Source organism: Salminus brasiliensis, chromosome 5 (genome assembly GCF_030463535.1).
Source record: "Salminus brasiliensis chromosome 5, fSalBra1.hap2, whole genome shotgun sequence".
NCBI classification, from domain to species: domain Eukaryota; kingdom Metazoa; phylum Chordata; class Actinopteri; order Characiformes; family Bryconidae; genus Salminus; species Salminus brasiliensis.
In genome coordinates this window covers 28,713,689-28,732,439 of record NC_132882.1, presented here as the reverse complement: position 1 = coordinate 28,732,439, position 18,751 = coordinate 28,713,689, and the positions used below count along the sequence as shown (strand labels likewise).

The 18,751-nt window shown below is 41.0% G+C and overlaps 1 protein-coding gene across 2 annotated transcripts in view; it reads left to right on the top strand.

Moving 5' to 3' along the window:
• The window catches only part of plekhf2 (pleckstrin homology domain containing, family F (with FYVE domain) member 2), a 29,604-nt gene extending 12,120 nt beyond the window's left edge, over positions 1–17,484 (top strand). The window contains exons 2-3 of one of the 2 annotated variants that reach the window (XR_011979675.1): positions 12,687–14,918; positions 17,020–17,484. Coding sequence is in view for 1 of the 2 variants with exons in the window: in XM_072678903.1 (XP_072535004.1) it covers positions 12,698–13,444 (747 nt within the window). In the remaining variant the exon portion in view is untranslated. Of the gene's footprint in view, positions 1–12,686; positions 16,980–17,019 lie in introns of those variants that run through there. The other variant, XM_072678903.1, reaches the window with a different exon arrangement.
• The last annotated feature ends 1,267 nt before the right edge of the window (positions 17,485–18,751 follow it).

Genomic DNA, 18,751 nt, shown 5'->3' with positions numbered 1-18,751 from the left:
TCTTTTTTTTTTTTTTTTCATTTTTTAATTATGTTTTGAGCATCTTCTGGCTAGTATGTGTTTTCAGCTCCAGTTACATAGTTGTTTAAATGTGCCCTAAGATGGAAAAATGAAATTTCCTTGGCATGGTTAATGAGACTTCAGTACTTGGAGGTAACATGCTCTTTGTTGAAAAGAAATCCAGCGTAACCAAAGTAGAGTGAACAGGCCATTTCCCAAACCCCAAAACTTTACAGACTTGGCTCGTTACACCCCCCCAAAATTTGCATACACCCAACCCACTAGAAAAAGCCTTTCAACGGCTAACACGTCACGGTAAAACACACAAAGCGGCCACTTCTGGGGAATATAGTGTTGATACTTATAGTCAGTTTTTTTCCAGAAACAAACAGCACTTCACCTCCGGATTCTGCTAGTTGAAGGAAACAGGGTTGTTACGTGAACCAGGCTCGTGACTTACTGCGCCTTTTCCTGTGCCGGTGTCCGTGTAAGGGAGCAGGTATGTGTCTGTGCAAGGCTAAAAGCTAACACTAGCAGACAGGTTACAATCTCTTCAGCTAGCCAATCACATACTACACATCCAGTAAGACTGTGTATGTGTGTGTGTGTGTGTGTGTGTGTGTGTGTATGTATATATGTGTATATATATATATATGTATGTATATATGTATGCATGTATGTAATCAATATAAAAATTAGTTACCTGGAAAAGTAATAACGAGTGGGATGGGCATCTACAACTACAGAGGGAATATTTGAAAAATATATCAGTAAGAAAAATATAAAATATAAAAGTAAAAAAAAAAATTATATATATATATATATTATTATTATTTTTTTTTTTTTTTTTTTTTTTTTTTTTTAAAGAAACCAGATTTTTCAAATGTTCCAAAAAAATAAATAAATAAATAAATTCACATGTAATGATCCCGACACTGATATGGTGAACACTAACACATGCTTCACCCCAATGTACTTAGAGGAAACTGATGCATCAGCTAGCCAGCCAGCATTACTGAATTCTGCCTCTCCAGCAAGACCCAAGTGCTCTCTCGAAGTCTGGCTGCTGATGGCAGGCAGCATGACCGTGGATTTGAACCAGCGATACCTGGCTCATAGTGGCAGCCCCGAAGTCTGCTGTACCACTTGGAGCCTCCTTTAACTGGGATACCTGCCAGACAAAACACTAAAGAACACCGTGATTGAGGAACAATGTTTCTTGTATCAGGAGCGACTTTTTCTGTGTGCCGCTCTGACTGATTTACACCCAGTAAGCCATGCTTTTATTAAACCTTGTATCTACTAAAATAGGCAATTTTACAGAAGAAGGAAAAACCTTTTGATCAATTCTGAAAGTTCTTCTACTTTGGTGGAGGCAGCGCATGAGTTCCAATAACCCCCCACCCCCAGCTTGAGGAACTTAACCCTGCCATTTGATTGCATTTTTTAAGGGTGCTGAGAAGGTGTCTATGAACCTTTAAGCCATTTGGTGTGTTCTCAGGGTACTGTGTATGAAATTTCAAGGGAACATGCATGCGGTTGCTGCATAATCTTGAGACCAAAGCTGGGGGACATGGGGGAGGGGGGTGTCTGGTAATAACTGTGATAGAGTAGGTTGTTGGTTGGTCGTTGAGCTTTGATGTTCAAACGGTGCGTCTGCATTAGACATAATTAATAGGATCCCTTTTCCACATAATACACACGTTGTGTTTGCCCTGTTAGACCCCCTATCCCCCCCCCCCGGAAATTTTTTACAGTTATCATGGAGATGGCTGATCACAAATATTACCTCACACAAGAATATAGAGGAGTTAATTTACAGGTGCTGTGCTGCCAAGAGACTGCAGCCTCATGTATTTGTGGAATTTCTCACCGTTCTCTCAGTTTTGACATCGGTGTAATGGTCATGTGCATTCATGTGTAAACTATATTTGGGGCTTGGAAAACCAGATGCATCACCAGTAGAAAGATGACCGCACAGCTGTCGGTTATGTTCTTGCATGTGAGTGATGCAGTGATGGACACGTAGGCCCCTCTGTATTGACATTAGAGCTGGGCAATGTGACTATTTTATAGGATTGTGATAAATTTAGTTATTGTGGTACACTATGCTTTTATTAGTGTATGGTGAATATCGGCAGTGCTTAAAGAGCGCTGATTATCTGCACGTTTTATTACAGAGAGTGTAATCAGTCTTACTTAATTCAATGGAGTGTAGCATATTTTGAGTAAAAATCACAGTACGGGAGAGTAAACTTGGAAAGCAGTTTTTTAAATGATTTTGTCTACATGACGATAAATTGTGATGAATTGTATTTTGTAAAAAACGTCTTTAAATATCGTGATATGAAATATTTCCATATTGCCCAGCTCTAATTGATGACGATGCAGGCCTGTGGCGATCATGACTCTGTTAGTTCCGGTTTACATCTGGTCGCTTCATGGGAGTAGTTTCTGGACTGTATCCTAATCAGATTTTAGTCACATGCATTTACACTTTGTAGTCAAATGCGTCTCACGCTTCATATTTTTGCTTTGTCGGCACAGACAAAGCACAGGCATGTTGTCGACCCCTCCGCTAGGCTCATATAATCCTGAGTCCCAGGCCCTCAGTTCAAGTGTATTAAACTGTCCGTCCTTATATGAAAGCTTGAGACTTGAGCCTGTGCTCCCTGAAGACACATGGAGTCGAGGAAGCCTCGCTTTCATGAATTAACTATGTCTGTAGCTTGAGCCTACAGCTCTCATCACAGTGGCTGACTTGGAGTGTGTGAGTGCCTGGCACAGCCTTTTCCCCTCTCTCTTTTCAGCTCCATATCCCCCCTCTCCCAGGCTCCCATGTTGTTCAGCTGTGACTCGGTTCGCTGTGACTTCGCTTACTGCACACTGATTCCACCAGTCCGATTACAGAGCTGGTGCTTTGTCAATGTGAAGATCTTGTTTCTTGAGTTCTTCAGGAGATCCCAACCTTGTCTGACGAGAGATAAAGGTGGTGTCCGTTGATGTTTTGACCACACGGCCCCTGCCAGGACGGGTTTTGAGTGGCATGGTCTGACCTTATGTGGTTGTTTGCAGGTAAAGGATTGGCTGGTGGTGCCTGAGGTCAAGCAGCTGACTGCTCTGAGCCCTTCAATGCATCACAATTCCTAAACATTTCTGCTCTGCACCTGCTGCTGGGCTCTTCACCTGCCTCTCTGAACCCTGGCCATCACAGATGGCCCTACAATTGCAGAGACACTGCTCTTTCATGAGGGACCAGCATGTGGTGTTTGAGAGTTTCTGTTGGGTTGGGGGGGGGGGGGGTCACCTTCTATTGTTCAGAAGCTTTTAATATTGAACAAAGTGTTGTAGGTAGAACTATGCAGTATTGGTCAAAATTAGGTTAGAGATGTGCAGGGCTTAGCCGTATCAAGTCAGAGAGTTTTTTTTTTTTTTTTTTTTTTTTTTTTTTTTTTTTTTTTTTCTTTGACAGATGACAGATTTTTTAATGTTGCTTAATTCAAACTGGTGTTTGGTGGTGTATTAATTGTGTTCCAGATAAGCACAGTGTTCAGGGGATGCTGAGCCGCCGTTAGGGATCAGTAGTATGATGTTTTATTTACATTTAGGGCATTTAGCAGATTCTCTCATCCAGAGCGACTTACAAAAGTGCTTTGCTATTTACTCAACAAGAACATCAGCTAGTTTAAATAGACTAAAATTCAAAGATGCCTCTAAGTTTAGACACTACTAAACACGTCAATATGGAGACCGTAATACTCTACACTTCGTCCAAGTACTCTCGAAAGAGGTGGGTCATCGGCCTGCAAGCGACTCTGCCCCGGACACCCAGGGTAAGTTCGTTCCCCCTGCTTTGTTCGTTCCAGGGCAGAAAAAAGCCTGGATGCTTCCGTGGATCTTGCTATCTTCTAGTGATGAACAGAATTATTGCAGAGACGTCACGTTCCCGCTGGAACACGATTAATTCATGCTTAATTTAGGGTAGTTGGACTCGACAGCGATCCAACCAAATTACTAAAGAACCAGTGGTCCATGGACAGTAAGGCTCAAATCACAAACATTTAGAGGGTAAAACCTCATATCTGAGAGCAACAAAGTTAAGTGAAGGATCTTAGAAGTGCTTTCCAAAGTTTTGCTTGCTTTACCGTTTAATCAAACTTGAGCATTTAGCATGTCGCTAAATTTGCAACTAGGGTGGGCTTGGTTTTGATGCCTGGATTCCAGAATTGCAGCAGCCCATTAGTCTCTCTTCCCCTTAGCTTTCAGCAGTCTGTAAAAGGAGAGCTCTGAATTTCTGCTGAATCTGATCGTTGTACAGTCAGTCGCACAACAGCTCTTTCTCGTTTTTGTGTTTTAGTGGCTTTTACACAGAACGCCAACACAGCCGCTCTTATTTTCATTTTTACATATATTTTTATATATTTATGTATATTTTATTTATTTAAGTACTGCTGTCTGGGTAAAACTGGGTCCTTGGGTACCACAATTTCGTTCCACCCCATGTACCACATGTGATGCGAAGGACAATAAAGTCTCCTTGAATCCTTGAATCCTTGTGGGAGTGGCTGCAGTGACGTCACCTGCATGCCTTCTATTTGAGCACATTTCACTCTGACATGAGAATAATATTTTAAAAGCGAAACAGTAACAAGTGTTTCTAGGTTAAAAGGCCTTAGCAATCATTTTGACTGTTTACACTAAAGGCAGCTCTGTTTTCCTGCTTTTCTAGCATGTCTGTTATTACTTTGGCAACACAGCTGCGTCTGTTTTCCCTCAGAAAGTGGGTGAGGTTACAAACTGACCAATTCCCAATTGTTACTTTTTCTGACTATGCAGTAGAGAATGGCAACAGAATGGCACGTTTTGATTCACTCTGCGGTTTGGACTTCAAAGTTTAGTGTTTGTTCAGTACAACTAATCCAGGGTTCCTTTCATTTATTTGAACAGCCAGTTGTGCAAGTTACAGTTTGTCCCACCTAGTGTTGTATAGTACAGCCTGTAGTGTGTAAACGTTAGCATGTTCAGTGTGTTCCTGCATCACACACACATCTACACGCTACAACAGCTACTCGCTGTCCTTCTCCGATCCACCGTGGTTTCATGAGTTGGGAAAGTGGGTGAAAGGCCAGAATGTCAGGGAAATGCTTGATGTTTGTACGGATGGGACATTAGGGAACAAACCACTGTCCTCTTAGTGATACTCCTAAATCCACTTTACTTGCTTACAGCTTAGGGTGGAGCTCCAAGTTGTAAATAAACATACCATTACACCCCTAATAAGTGTGTATTGGCATCTGTGTTGTCAATATCAATACCTTGCAAGATATCGCATGTATTTTGCATTAAGTCTAAACAGTAAAACACCAAGGAGAGCCTTAAACAGTAGGCTTCTTACACGGTCACAGTTTAACTGTTGGGCTTTGTAATCAAATGGTTACATCAGACCTCCTCCCCACAGTTGATGATGTGTATTGATGTCTGTGTGCATAGTTCTTCCTGTAAGTTCCTGGCCAGTGTTTGTGGCCTATTTTTTTTTTTTTTTAATATATTGCAACGCCCACCCTCTTGACTTGCTCTGAAACCCACAAGGGCAGCTACTTGTGGCCAATTTGCTACTTGAACTTGTATTGAATGTAAATAGACTTAAGTACAAACAACCCCTGGAAGGCTACAGTTTAACCCACAGTGGATTCGTTAAATGCGTAACGTTCATTTGTGAAAAGAAAATTCTAAATGTTTTTCATGAGATCATGTGATCTCATGAAATCCACTGCATTTACACACAGTAGATCTGCCAATTCAGCCTTCAGCAGTTTAGCTCATTTACATGCATCAAGGCAAAGTAGAAAGAAGCAGCCTGTTTAAATATATGGGATTACAGGTTGGATAATAAAGTCATGTAAAAATAAATTATGACTATATTTGATACAAATGACATTCGACCTTATGGAATTTAATAACATTTAGGATAAAAGTGTGGAATATGAGCGTTTTAAATGCAGGTATACAGATGTTTTAGGGTAATTTCTTATTAATTAATTCATTATTTTTTTAAATAGCTGGTTAATAGGTGAAACTGTCTCATGAAACTGTCTAACTGTAGCCTCTTTCACACAAAAATATTCAGAAAGATGTTTTATGTATTTGATCTATTTTCGACTTGAAACAAACTAACCAACATAATAAAGCACCCATAATACAATTTATCTTAATTTACTACATCACTACCTAATTGTATGTAATATAGAGTTACAGCAGAACCAGTATACGCCGCAGCTGAAATATAGGCCAGCTATAGCTGTGTATTTGAGGTAAGACTGGTTCAGTGAGAGGTGAGGGAGTGGGAGGGTTAGTGAGGTTACTCAACACATGCAGAGCATTTCTTACACATGCATTCCTATTTCTTCCCCATGCCCGACTCCTCCCCCACCCCATGCCAGTCCACACACAGCTCTAAACCGAAAGCGATAGACTGAGAGAGACAGAGAGAGAGAGAACAGGGAAAAGAACCCGAGAAAGGAACTTGCGACGACTGGAAATCCCATGCAGGAAATCCCAGAAGCTCTTTTTTCTTCCTGCTTGCGTGTTGGTGAAAGTTCTTGTAGTATGTAGTGTAGAATTTTTGTGATGTTTCTGAATTTAAGGCTGCACACGGTTGTGTGTTAGTCATACTGAGGAGTCTTGTGAAAGGCACATGTCTGCTCTTGTTCGTCATTGTCAGGCTGAATCAGAACATTTCTCCTGTAAGGACGCCACCCCCCATTCTTTTCTCCGCCTTCCTTTAAGTTCACTCATCAGCAACGGCTTCATAAACACTTTCCCAAGAAAAAAAGCTTACAAAACATCTCAAGATGAAAACAGTCATAAGATCGGGCGTCATTCACTAATATCTTTCTAACAAAAGTCCGCAGCGATTTAAGAGAATGGTTGGTGAATTATTTAAAAGCAGTTATCAAAAAAATTAATTCTCAAAATTTAACCCCATGTCTAACTTTTAGCTTTTTGAATTTTCCATTGTTTAGTTCAATTCATAAATTCAAACTAAGCAACGGAACAGAATCAAACTTGCCGTTCAAAAAAATTCAGTAAACAAGAGCTAGAAGGGATGGTGGACGAAAACTTAGGCCAACCAAAAAGTCCTTCTAGGAAAGTAAGAGAACTGTGCCGTCACGTCAGAGAGCCAATATTTACCTCATGTAGGCACGTAGGCTCCTTTAAGAGCAATCTCCACTTTTAATCTAGTTAAATTAGACTTTCATTCTGTAAATCCTCTTTTAGAGGATCTTCTGAACTCTTTACGGTCTGAAAGACGTGTGAGCCTATCATGAGATTAAATATTTAATATTTATGTGTTTAAGTCAGGTAATGTTACACTTTCCAGAGTCCAAAAAAAGGAAATGGAAAATTAAGCAGTGTTTCCTTAAACTGCTGATACTGTTAAATTCCTGAAGGTGACCTCACACGCTTGTCCCGTGTGGCATGATGCTAGAGTATGGCTCACTGTGCGTGGGGCTGACGCGTACACTGACGGGATCTGAGCTTTGTTTAGCTTTGAGTGCTGCGGTTTTGACAGTCCTCTGTCAGCTGTACCTGCCTATTGCTCTACTAGTTCAGAGACCCCAGGCAGAGGGGGCATTGGCCCCTTTTAATGAAGTTGCTGTCCCGCTTTGCCCTTCAAACCCCTGCCTGATGCCACAGCCTTCCATGACCAGATGTCCCAGAGAGCCTCCTGATGCTAACCAGTGCGGGCATCTGTTAACTGATGTTCATTTAGCGTAACCGATGGCATTCTCCTCCGAGTGCGTTCCGCTGTCCGACGACGTAGTGCTGTGCCATGTCCGCCCTAGTCAGATTGCTGCACTGCTTGTATTCTTGCAATCGGGATTCTTGAATTGGATGTGGTTTGCACACTACATGACCGATCAGCAGCAGGGGGTCACAAATGACTCGGCCATTTATTAGGAGGAATCCCCAGCGGTCTGTCTGGTCTACACACCATCTTTTGACAAGATAACGCGATTCCTGTGAGAAGTGACACAGGAAATATCATGATGCCATGTGTGAGACAGGATTTCGAACCTGAACTGGTTTTGTGTGTGTGTGCTGGTTTTTCTGGTTAGATCAAGGTCTAAGCAGATGTGGGAGCTGTTATTTTGGTCATGCTTGTTATTGTTGTACTTCGCCCTCACCTCTTGTCTTGTGTCACTATTAAAATCTAAATGAACCATTAGAAAACAAACAAAGCACATCAACAGTACCGTACCTGAGAAATTAAGAAAAAGAATAGCTATGATAAATAATATTTTGAAAGCCTTCATTTTTTTTCCCATTGGCACAAATACTGTATATAACAGTTTGGAAAGAAAAGCAGTGGGGTGCTGGGTGCTTGGTATAGGGAAGGTATTGGGCAAAGATAAACAGAAAATGTTGGTTCGGATGTTGGAGAGTTACTTGTTTATTCGCAAAACACAACATTTTAGTGTTGGTATGGTTTATTTAAAAAAAGAAAAAAAGAAAAAAAAGGGTTTTCAAGACTTGGACTTGGACTGTGAACCGCAGTGTAACGGGAAAGCCAGTTTCACTTCTGCTTCTTCAGTTTCTGTGCTGTTGTAGTATATTCTGTGCTGTAGCCTCCGTTGTGTGTTGGAAGCCTATTTACAGGAGTAGTAGGAGTAGCAGTTACTTTGCACAGTTGTTGAAGTAACTGTAAACATCTGCAATGAAATGCGTCAAAAACAAGTCAGTGATGGAACTACTGCTGATTTCTAAAACCACAGGTTAATTGTGGTAGTATAGTATTGCCTATGGCATTGATCCCTGCAGCATATACAGTGAAGGCAAGGCAAAGGAAATTAGGATTACTGTTGTATTCAGTTCAGTTGCATTCATCATAAAAAGTGTTTTATTAGCATTTTAATTTAGCATCAGATCATTCTTTTTGGGTAAATTGAAATTACAAGTGTGTTTAGTCATACTGACACCTTACACATGGAGCTGAATGCAAAAATCTGTGTGGGTATGATTTCCATAGTAGAATATAAAGTCTTTTGCCCAGTTCTGTTGCCCCATCTTAAGTGGTGCCCCCCCACCATGAGCTGCAGAGTTGGTGGAGCTGATTGAAGAAGTGTTCAACATGAATTCATGTGAAAATCAATTTACATGATGTTTTTGAGTGGCTAAATCTGTCTGTGTTTTGAAAATCAGATCGGTTTAAAATGACACACCCTTATTTATTTGTTTTAAGCAAGATCTTCTACAGTTTCAAAAAGTTCAGAAGGTTCAGAAGGTTTGGACCCTCTCATGATCAGTACTGAGTCACGCAGTGAAAGGGCTAAATCCAGCCTTATCATGCATATGTATATTTATTTACTGCTAACTCCCTCTACAGAATAGACCATCCCTGCTGGCCTGGCATCCCATCCCCCCTCCTTCTGCCATTTCCTTTTCTTTCTTTCCTTTTTTTTTTTTTTTTTTTTTCTTCCCCTTGTGGTACTTAAAGCAGCATTATGCAATAATTAGTATTTTGTGGTCCTGGGCTCCTACTCCTACTTGTAATTTTCATTTACACCCCTGCCATGAATACGTGCACCTTTTTTTATGAATACAAATCCTGATTTGAGCCCTTCCTGATGGACAGCAGTAAATGTGCATTTGTCGTCAAGAGAGGCAGAACCGCCATCTGAAGTAAAAGAACCTTGACGACTGACACGATCGGGTAATATTGCAGGATTTAACACAAATATCACTCCGGTTATGCAGTGTTACGCAGTTCTTGTGAATGGTCTCGTTCAGCTTCACCAAAGTTACATAGTGTTGTAGAATCTGTCCGAGTGGCAGTAATGGAGAAGATTTTCGTCCTATTACAGGTCAGTGGCGCATCACAGTGATTTCTGAAGCTTAAATTTTAAGTCTAAAATACTGCATAATGTTGCTTTAAAGAAAACAGAGCACCTAGTGCAGGATGATGTTTGACGTTTTTGCTATTACATGGTTTTATGTGTTTGTGTATATACTAGGGGTGTAAGAAAATATCAATATTTCAAAATAATGCAATGTTTTATTCTCAAACACGGTGTTGATTTTTAATGAACAGTAAAATGGAAAGATTGGTGACAGACTGTGGTTCTTTCTGAATGCAGAAAAGTTTATCCATATGAAGATGGTTTTTTTCATTTGATTGGATAGTTTTCAATTGCAATTCTCTGCTCAGGTTAAAGGCAGCTGAACTTGACAGTGATTCATCCAAATTACCAAAGACCCAGTGGTTGATGTATAGCCAGGAACGTCCAGCTAACTGGGGCTCAAATCAGACCCGTTAAGAGGAAAAAGCCTCGCATCTCAGAACACAAAGTCGAGTGAATGCCCACAGGGAATCTGCCACCTGTGATGTCACATGCATACCCTCTATATTGAATCGTAACCCCTATCGTATCCATCGCCATGTTCTTGCCAATAAAACGGCCCCTAATATATCTCTGCAGATGCTGATGACCGTACTTTTATAAAAGTAGACACTGGGCTACATCTACCTAGAATAGCAATATATACTTATATACTCTTCTGCAGTACAAAGAGCACACCATCAGATGTCTGTTTTTACATATTGGCTTTTAAACATCTGTCCAATGTCATCATTTAAAAAAAAAAAATTAAAACATTATCTGCTCATACTGGTATGATTCCTATATCCTCGTGCCTCCCTAATGTATCCCTAAGGCCTTCCAGAGTGCTTTGTACCATATTGCTGTTTTAATGGTGTACGTGGCACTGCTGTAGTCTGTCTAAGCTGTCGTGAGTTGGGTGATTGGCTACATTTCAAGATGGATGAGCAGTCTGGTCTTTCTTTTGTTGGGTGCAGCAGGCTTTCACATCTGCCTTCACCTCAGTTGGCATTGCTGGTGTAGGGCATGCATTTACATGCACAACGTGCATTTACAGCCTGCACAGCTGCTGGATGCTTTCTCAGTTGCAGAGTGGTGAGCTGATTCAGTGGATGTCCACACAGTCCTTTAGCAAGCTGCGTGGTTATCTGTTGTTGTTTTGTTTTTTTTCGGAACGTTGAGAGCCTGGTGACTGGAAAGAGGAAGTGTATGAAGCCTTCAGCTTTCACTCTTCTGTGCTGCTGACACATTTTAGCAGTTGAAGCCCAGATTTGAAGAGTTCCCTTGAACATTAATACCACAGTACTGCACTATTTAACTTATTTTAATTTCCTGTAATTAATAATTCAGGATAAACTCTCTCCACAGGTTGTTTTAGTTTAATATTGTTGATTTAAGTGATTTAAAGTAATTGCCAGAACTGCGTCAGGGATCTGTAGCCTCTCACACACTGCAGTTCTTAAAGCTGTTTAGCCAGCATGTGCCTATGGTTGGTATTGTTTAAAAAAAATAATAATAAAAAAAAAAATTATATATATATTTTTTATATAAGAGTATATTTTGACTGCAGCTGATTAAGATTCATCTCTGATATCCGTGCTTCTACTGCCTCTGCTTTCCATGTTGACATTCTGAGATTTGAATGGCTTCAGAATGCGAGATGTGGGCACAAAGGGAAATTTACATGTGCATTCATGTGTCAGCTGTGCACCCATCCATGCATATAAGCAGATGTACACTTTTTGGAAGTTGATGTTTGAATCTGACACCAAATTTGTATGTGGGTCTAAATATAGTTTGAGCTTAAGGATTTGTGTAAGAAATGAGCTTTACTACGTAAGGCGTGATCAGAACGTCAGCAGAAATGGGCTTTCCTGAGGTGTTTTGTATGTATAAGAGTAAGTTCATATTTCCTAGACCCAGGAACAGTTTAAGCTTGGACTAAATAGAAAATGTAATGGTTCAGTTAGTATGTTCAGTGATTTCAGTAACCTTCTTTTTCCAGAGTGAACAATTTAACGTTTTCATCATTAGTGTCCAGCAGGAGCAACATAGAGGTGGGCAGTATGACGAGGAACTGAATTAGCAGCGAAATTAGCAGCTATATGACTGGATGTGAGTGTTGTACGTCACACAATGTCTGTGGTTTGTCACAACCCGAGGTATCTGTGCCATGCTGTGATACTTAATGCTGCCTTATGCTCCTCCATACTTTCGTACTTTCAGGATTAGTATAGTCTGAGGTTATCGGTTTGGCTGGTTTCCAGAAAGTAAAAGGTGCCAGAGTCTTTACTGACACAGGAGCACTCTGTCTGTTAAAAAGGATGGCAAGACGCATTCGGACTGGACATAAGTCACTGAAACTTTGGTAATAATTACATTGCCCATCTCCACTTGTAAAACTATTCCTGCTCAAATATGGCTTTGGAGAACTAGCAAAATATACAGTTCGAAAAGGGGTGCTAAAACCTCTGCATATGACTTTATAATGCACTATTTAGCTGTATAGGCAGCTGTTGATGGTGATGAAATTTGTGGCTTGCATAATAGAGAGTAAGGAGACAGTTGAGATTCAGCCACAGATGTTATCAGAGAGATATGCAGTAGGCAAACAGCTGCTTCAGCCTGGAATGAATAGTTAAACTAAGGAATTTAAAATGTTATGTGCGATGTTTTTTTTATTATGTACTTATGTATTTATTTTGACAGCATCATGAATTTGGCAGTTATTCTTTACACTGTTTTTTAAAACTTACTTTACTTTACTATTGCCGTGACCTGTTTGTCTTCCTTTCTGTTTCCCAGGTTACTGAAAGATGGTGGACCGCTTGGCAAACAGCGAGGCAAACTCCAAGCGCATTGCGGTAGTGGAGGGCTGCTTCGGCACGGCCGGTCAGCCTCTGGCCATCCCAGGCCGCGTGCTCATCGGAGAGGGCGTGCTCACCAAACTCTGCCGCAAGAAGCCCAAAGCACGCCAGTTCTTCCTCTTCAACGACATCCTGGTGTACGGCAACATCGTCATCCAGAAAAAGAAGTACAACAAGCAGCACATCATCCCGCTGGAGAGCGTCACCATCGACACAGTGGCTGACGAGGGAGACCTGCGCAATGGCTGGCTAATTAAAACCCCCACCAAGTCCTTTGCGGTATACGCCGCCACAGCCACGGAGAAGTCAGAGTGGATGAGCCACATCAGCAAGTGTGTGTCGGACCTGCTGGAGAAGAGCGGCAAGTCGCCCACCGGCGAGCACGCAGCGGTGTGGGTGCCGGACTCGGAGGCGTCCGTCTGCATGCGCTGCCAGAAGGTGAAGTTTACCCCCGTCAGCAGACGCCACCACTGCAGGAAGTGCGGCTTTGTGGTGTGTGGGCCCTGCTCGGAGAAGAAGTTTCTGCTGCCCAGCCAGTCGTCGAAACCGGTCCGTGTGTGCGAGTTCTGCTACGAGCAGCTCTCCACTGGGGCCGCCCTGCCAGTCCGCTCGAACTCCTACAGCCGCCCACCTGGCAGCAAGTTCTGCACCAACAACGTTTCTGACGACGAGGATGAGGATGACAGCAGTGACTGAGGGGCAGCAGACCTGCCCCTTTTCTCTTTTAGGAGTATTTCCTATCTTCTCGTTTAGATCCCCTGTGCTTTAGTATCTCGTTTTCCACATAAAGGTTTGAAACTAGCGAGGATTCCATGGTTGTTTGCCGTGATTTTATTCCATTGGCAGCAGTTCTGAAGAAGATCCGTGATATATGTACTCTGAATGTATGAAAAACACAATAGGAATCACGAGGTCCTGCCTACAACTAAACAGTACTCCCAGGCTCAGTTACTTTAAGGTCACTGAATCAACTGCATGTCTCATTATGTGCGTTTGGTCCGGTGTCTGCCCTTGGCACATCTTTGTGACAGCCCACTACAGGATATGCATTAACCTTAATTGGTAATTTCAGCCTCTGTTTATACTCTAGCTGCTTTTAATGTACCTGATTAATTTCTAACTTTTTTTTTTTTTTTAATCCAATGAATCTACAAGTGTGTCTGCCATGACGCTGCTGTTTCTGCAGGGAAGAGTAAGTTCAGCTGTGTCAGTTGTGCTAATTGTGTGTATGCTGACTGCAAAAGTCCTTCAGGTAAAACTGTCTGGTTCATATTGTGTAGGTTTGGAACAGTATTTTTCCGAGATGTACCCTAACCATTTAATACATCAGGGCTAACAAACCAATAAGAAAAGTATGAATATTTTGGTAGGTCTTTATGTTTTAACTTTAGCTCTTTGGTCCACTGACCCCTCCAGTTCTCGCTAATGACAAATCGGTTAGAAGCTTTTGAGTTCAGGTCTTTAATGTATATAATGTGAAATGTAGTTGGTGGACACCGAAAACGTAGTCCGACAAAGGCCTTTATTGCCGTAGTGCCTTCTTAAGTATTTTTCAGTAGAAAATGATTGAATTCATGAACTTTTGAACGCCGTTGTCCTAGAATATCAGATTAGAAAAGAACGACTTCAGGTCTGACCTATCTTTATCTAGATAGAGCAACATATGATGTCTTAATGTACATAGTTGCATTTTTATTCACATAATCTTTCTCCCTTCCAGAATGCAAAATGCTCTTTAGTACAGTCCAAAAATCACAGTGAGCAGTCCTCCGTTTTTAGCTTTCCAGTGCTGCCCTGAGAGCATTCCTGTCGGTTCCACATTGTGTGACCGCAAGGGGAGCCCTGGCATTCAGCCCTAGGCTTTTGTATTGCCCAGCAGAACTGGACGCTGTCGGTCAATCTGACTTTCCCACGATCAGTTGTTGGGAGGAGGGGATTTGTGTTGCCATGGGAATCTTGCGCTATGAGGGAGTGACCTCTACACAAGCTTGACTCGTTCTACTTTTGAATCACACATGACTAAATGCACTAACACTTGGAAATTCACTCGTGAGTGTTTCATTTCTAACATTGCAAGACCTGTATCTGATCGAGCCGTGCTGAAGTTCCATGTGTTGTTGAACTTCTAAGACCGATCTGCTTTTGTCAGCCTAGAAAACTTTGCATCTCAGTAAGTACTTGCTTACTTGATGATCAGGTTTTGGGTGTGTTTGTATTTGTTGCATTTACATGACCGTTATGGAACTGACATGAAAAAGGGAATTTAAATGAATTGGGGGTCCAAACAGTTCCAGACCATCCAATGAATATGCAAAAATGCATCTAAAACGCTGTTTTTTTTTTTTTGTTTGGTTTTTTTCTCATGATGTTTTTATATATGTATATGGAATTTATAAGGTTGAGCGGTGCGATCAATTTTTTTCCTCCCCAGATTATTTGTAATGTAGTTACTTAGAAGTAAATGGCAAGCTGTTTTAGCCTAAGATACTAACAGCAAGACAAGCTGAAATTTGTCTGGTAAAAATGTTCAGCGTTCAAAATCTATGTAATGCAGTTTTTTAATTAATCAACTATGAAATTGTATTTTTAATTTTAATTTGTTACCATTAATTTGCATGGAATCTCATTCTCTCATTCATACATAATTATAGTTTTACTGTGGGTTTTTTTTTTTTGTTTTCTACAAATCTATAATTACATACTAGTAAATTTAAAAAATAAAAAATAAATATATATATTATTTTTTTCCCCCAGACTCTCACAAGTTCCAATTTATGATATCTACAGATCAATTAGAAATTGTAATTTCAGATATCTACGCTGATTTTGACTAGTGACGATTAGTTTTAGGCATGAATTATATTCTTCTTATTAGTCAGAATTCTATTCTATAGAATTCTATAATTATATTTTAGAGATCTAAAACTGCTAATTTCTTGAATTCACATTACAACTAGTAAAACTAAACTGGAGATTAATTTCTGAATATGTGGACCTGGATCTTTTTTACTAGTATGCAATTTTAGATAATAGAAATGACAGCAACAAAAACTAGTAAAACTATAATTATAGATAAGTGTGTTCAATTTCATGTGATATAGGAGTAGTCAATATTATGTTAAGCATATAACATCCTGACCTACAGGTCTCTAAAGCCATTCTGATCAGTCAGATCTGATATTATAACTACTCAAATGTTCTGAATATTAGAAAAGACAGCTTCTACTAGGGAAAAACTACATTACCGAGATGTGGCATGTAGCGCTGGTGGCGTTTTAAGCTAAAACGGCTTGCCATAGGAATACGTTTTTTTTTTTTGTACTTGATCTCAAAGGAAATTACCTGATTTTACTTTTGAATAACCGTAGGCTTCAGGAACTACAGTCCCATATGTTTTTCTTATCGCTTCGTCTCGGCCCACTTTTGAGAAGTGTAATCCTGCCTGTGTTGAACATTTTGTACAGTTGTCTTTTTCTCTTTTCTCTTTTCTTTTGGGCAGTAGTGTAGACCTGCAGTTCTTTCTGGATTTCTGTGTGTCCGTGTTTCCTGAACACCTCTAGATCAGCTACCAGCACTTTATTCCTCCTGTTAGCTCAGATCAGGGGGTACCCAGACTAGTTGCTGCGGAGGAAAGTCTTACTGATCAAGCTCTTAGGAAGCCTGAGCAGTTGGATTCCCCACCACAGGCCCACGTGCTGAAGACTAGAAACACCTAGGTGAAGGTCTGCTTATGCTGCTTTAACAAGTCAGACTAGCGTGCATCTGATGCTACAGTACAGCTGACCTAATCATGTTCTCCGCTGGGCTGTGCGGCTACTCCCGTTAAATACATTTACTCTGCCAGAACATCCCTCACACAACTTGAGAGAGGTGTTCAGCAGATGTGGTGAGGTATTCAACAAGTGCCCAGAGCAAGGTGGGGTAGGACTTAAGCACAGAGGGAGGAAGGTCTTTACATAGTGAATCCCCCCCTCCCTTTTTTTTTTTTTTTTTTGTTGTTGTATGATTTGATTGCTTCAAATAATTTATGATTCCCTAATCTTTTGTGTGGATTCTGGTGATGCTTTTTCTCAGTGTAGTTCCCACCCCCTCCCACGTCTCCTTTCACCCGTCCGTCTTGTCATTGTAACTCTCATTTAAAATGTCGAAAGGGCTCAAAGCTGAATGTAATCAATCATATCATTGTTAGATACTAATTTTCAGGAAGAATATATATATATATAAATATATGAATTGGTTAAAACCTGTCTCTTGTCTTTTATACTGCTCAGGGTGGCTGGATTATCTGTGCAGGCAACAGATATTGTGGCAGGAGATGAACGGATGTAGGGAAAGCTGGGACAGATTAGCCCTCGGCCTGCCCCAGAACCGGACAGCGTGATGGTTAATCGGTCAGCCATGGCTTAGTCTATTTGTGAAACAAACACCACACCACAACACCCCACCCCTGTCCTGTCCTGTCCTGGTAATCCTGTGCTATGATGCTGTACAGGAGTTCAGGATTACCACCAAAGTCCCCTCCCACTTGAGGTTGAGGATTAGTCTAACAGGTTTGACCCTGAAAGTGGAGAGCTGTTTGGTTATCAATCATCTTCTAAGAAATGAAGCTTGAACCTTGACTCATGCCCACTGCAGACACAAAAAAAGAGCAAGGGTTCAAACTTTGGAAGGTTGGGGACAAGTATAAATGCTTCCGAAAACAGTCCTCATGTGTACATACGCTTGCTGGTCAGCAGATTAGCCACATGCATTATTTCTTTGAGCACTTTCTCTAACCCTTGGTTATGTGTCTCCTGACTTCGATAAAAGCACCAATTCAGTCAGGAAAGGATTAGTCCAGTCTCTTGAGAGTTTCTGTCCTTTAAATACCACTCTTTTATTAACTGGGTGCAAACATCACACAAAATATTAGCCTTTGTGTGCTCACCCTACATTTGAATGAAATGTGGGAGTGTCTGTGTTCTGTTCTGCTTGGACATGAATGACAATGGCAGCAGAAGATTGGAAAGGACTGGAACTCTAGGCTGGTGTAATCCTTACCTGACAGGATTTGTTGGACTAACTCTCTCTACTGTCCAGGAAAGAAGGCTTTTACTAGATTTTGCTTTACTACTTTGGTTTATGCACCCACAGTCTTGTGGAGCAGAGGATTGAGTGTCCCAAAGCTGACCACTGTAAACTGGACATACACTATACTGTATGTATTACATTCTATTAAGTGGATTCAGATACTGAACTTTTTCTGTGGAAATTATTTGTATAATCTTCATCAAAAGGGCCGTCAGTAGAATGTGATTGAGCTGCTCATGAGCCGCATGAGCCAAGCATCAGCTAGAGGGGTCGGGTCTGAAACCCCAGCATTGGGCAGGGGATCTGCGTTTTCTGGACGGATGAAGCTGCATCCAATAACTCACGAGAAACATTTGTACTTTAGTAATTCTCTTGTGGCTGAATGCAGTAAAGTCTTCAAACCTTGAGCTCAGACAAAATATATTAGATGAGCATGTGTCTCCAAATGTTTGCTTACTTTTTGTAAGTCTCTGCACAAATCTTAAATGTCACCCACTGTTCCATGTTTTTCATGCATGTTTGAACCTCAGAAAACTCTTACGTGCTTTGCAGGATAACTTGTTACTTCAGACAGGGAACATTCCACCACTGTGTCGCCTAAGCTTTGTAGCTTAATGAGGGACAAAGCAGCTTTTTCCTGGACGGAAACAAGTGCACTAAGGCCTTGGGGCCTCTGGGAAGTGTGCATGTGTGTATAATGCACCTGGGAAATTCTAGGAAAGACCCCTTAAAGGGATGGAAAAGATGAGAGCAGTTGGAAAATCCTGTCAGACTAAATGTAGCGTGTAATGGCAGTCTCTTTTTGGCATGATTAAGATGTAAAAATAAAGGAAACAAAAAGTCAGACTGGTTCACATTGGTGGCAATCAGGCATCTAAAGAGTTTGTGCTTCTAAAAGCTACATCACAAAGTTATTACATGGTACGGTTAGAA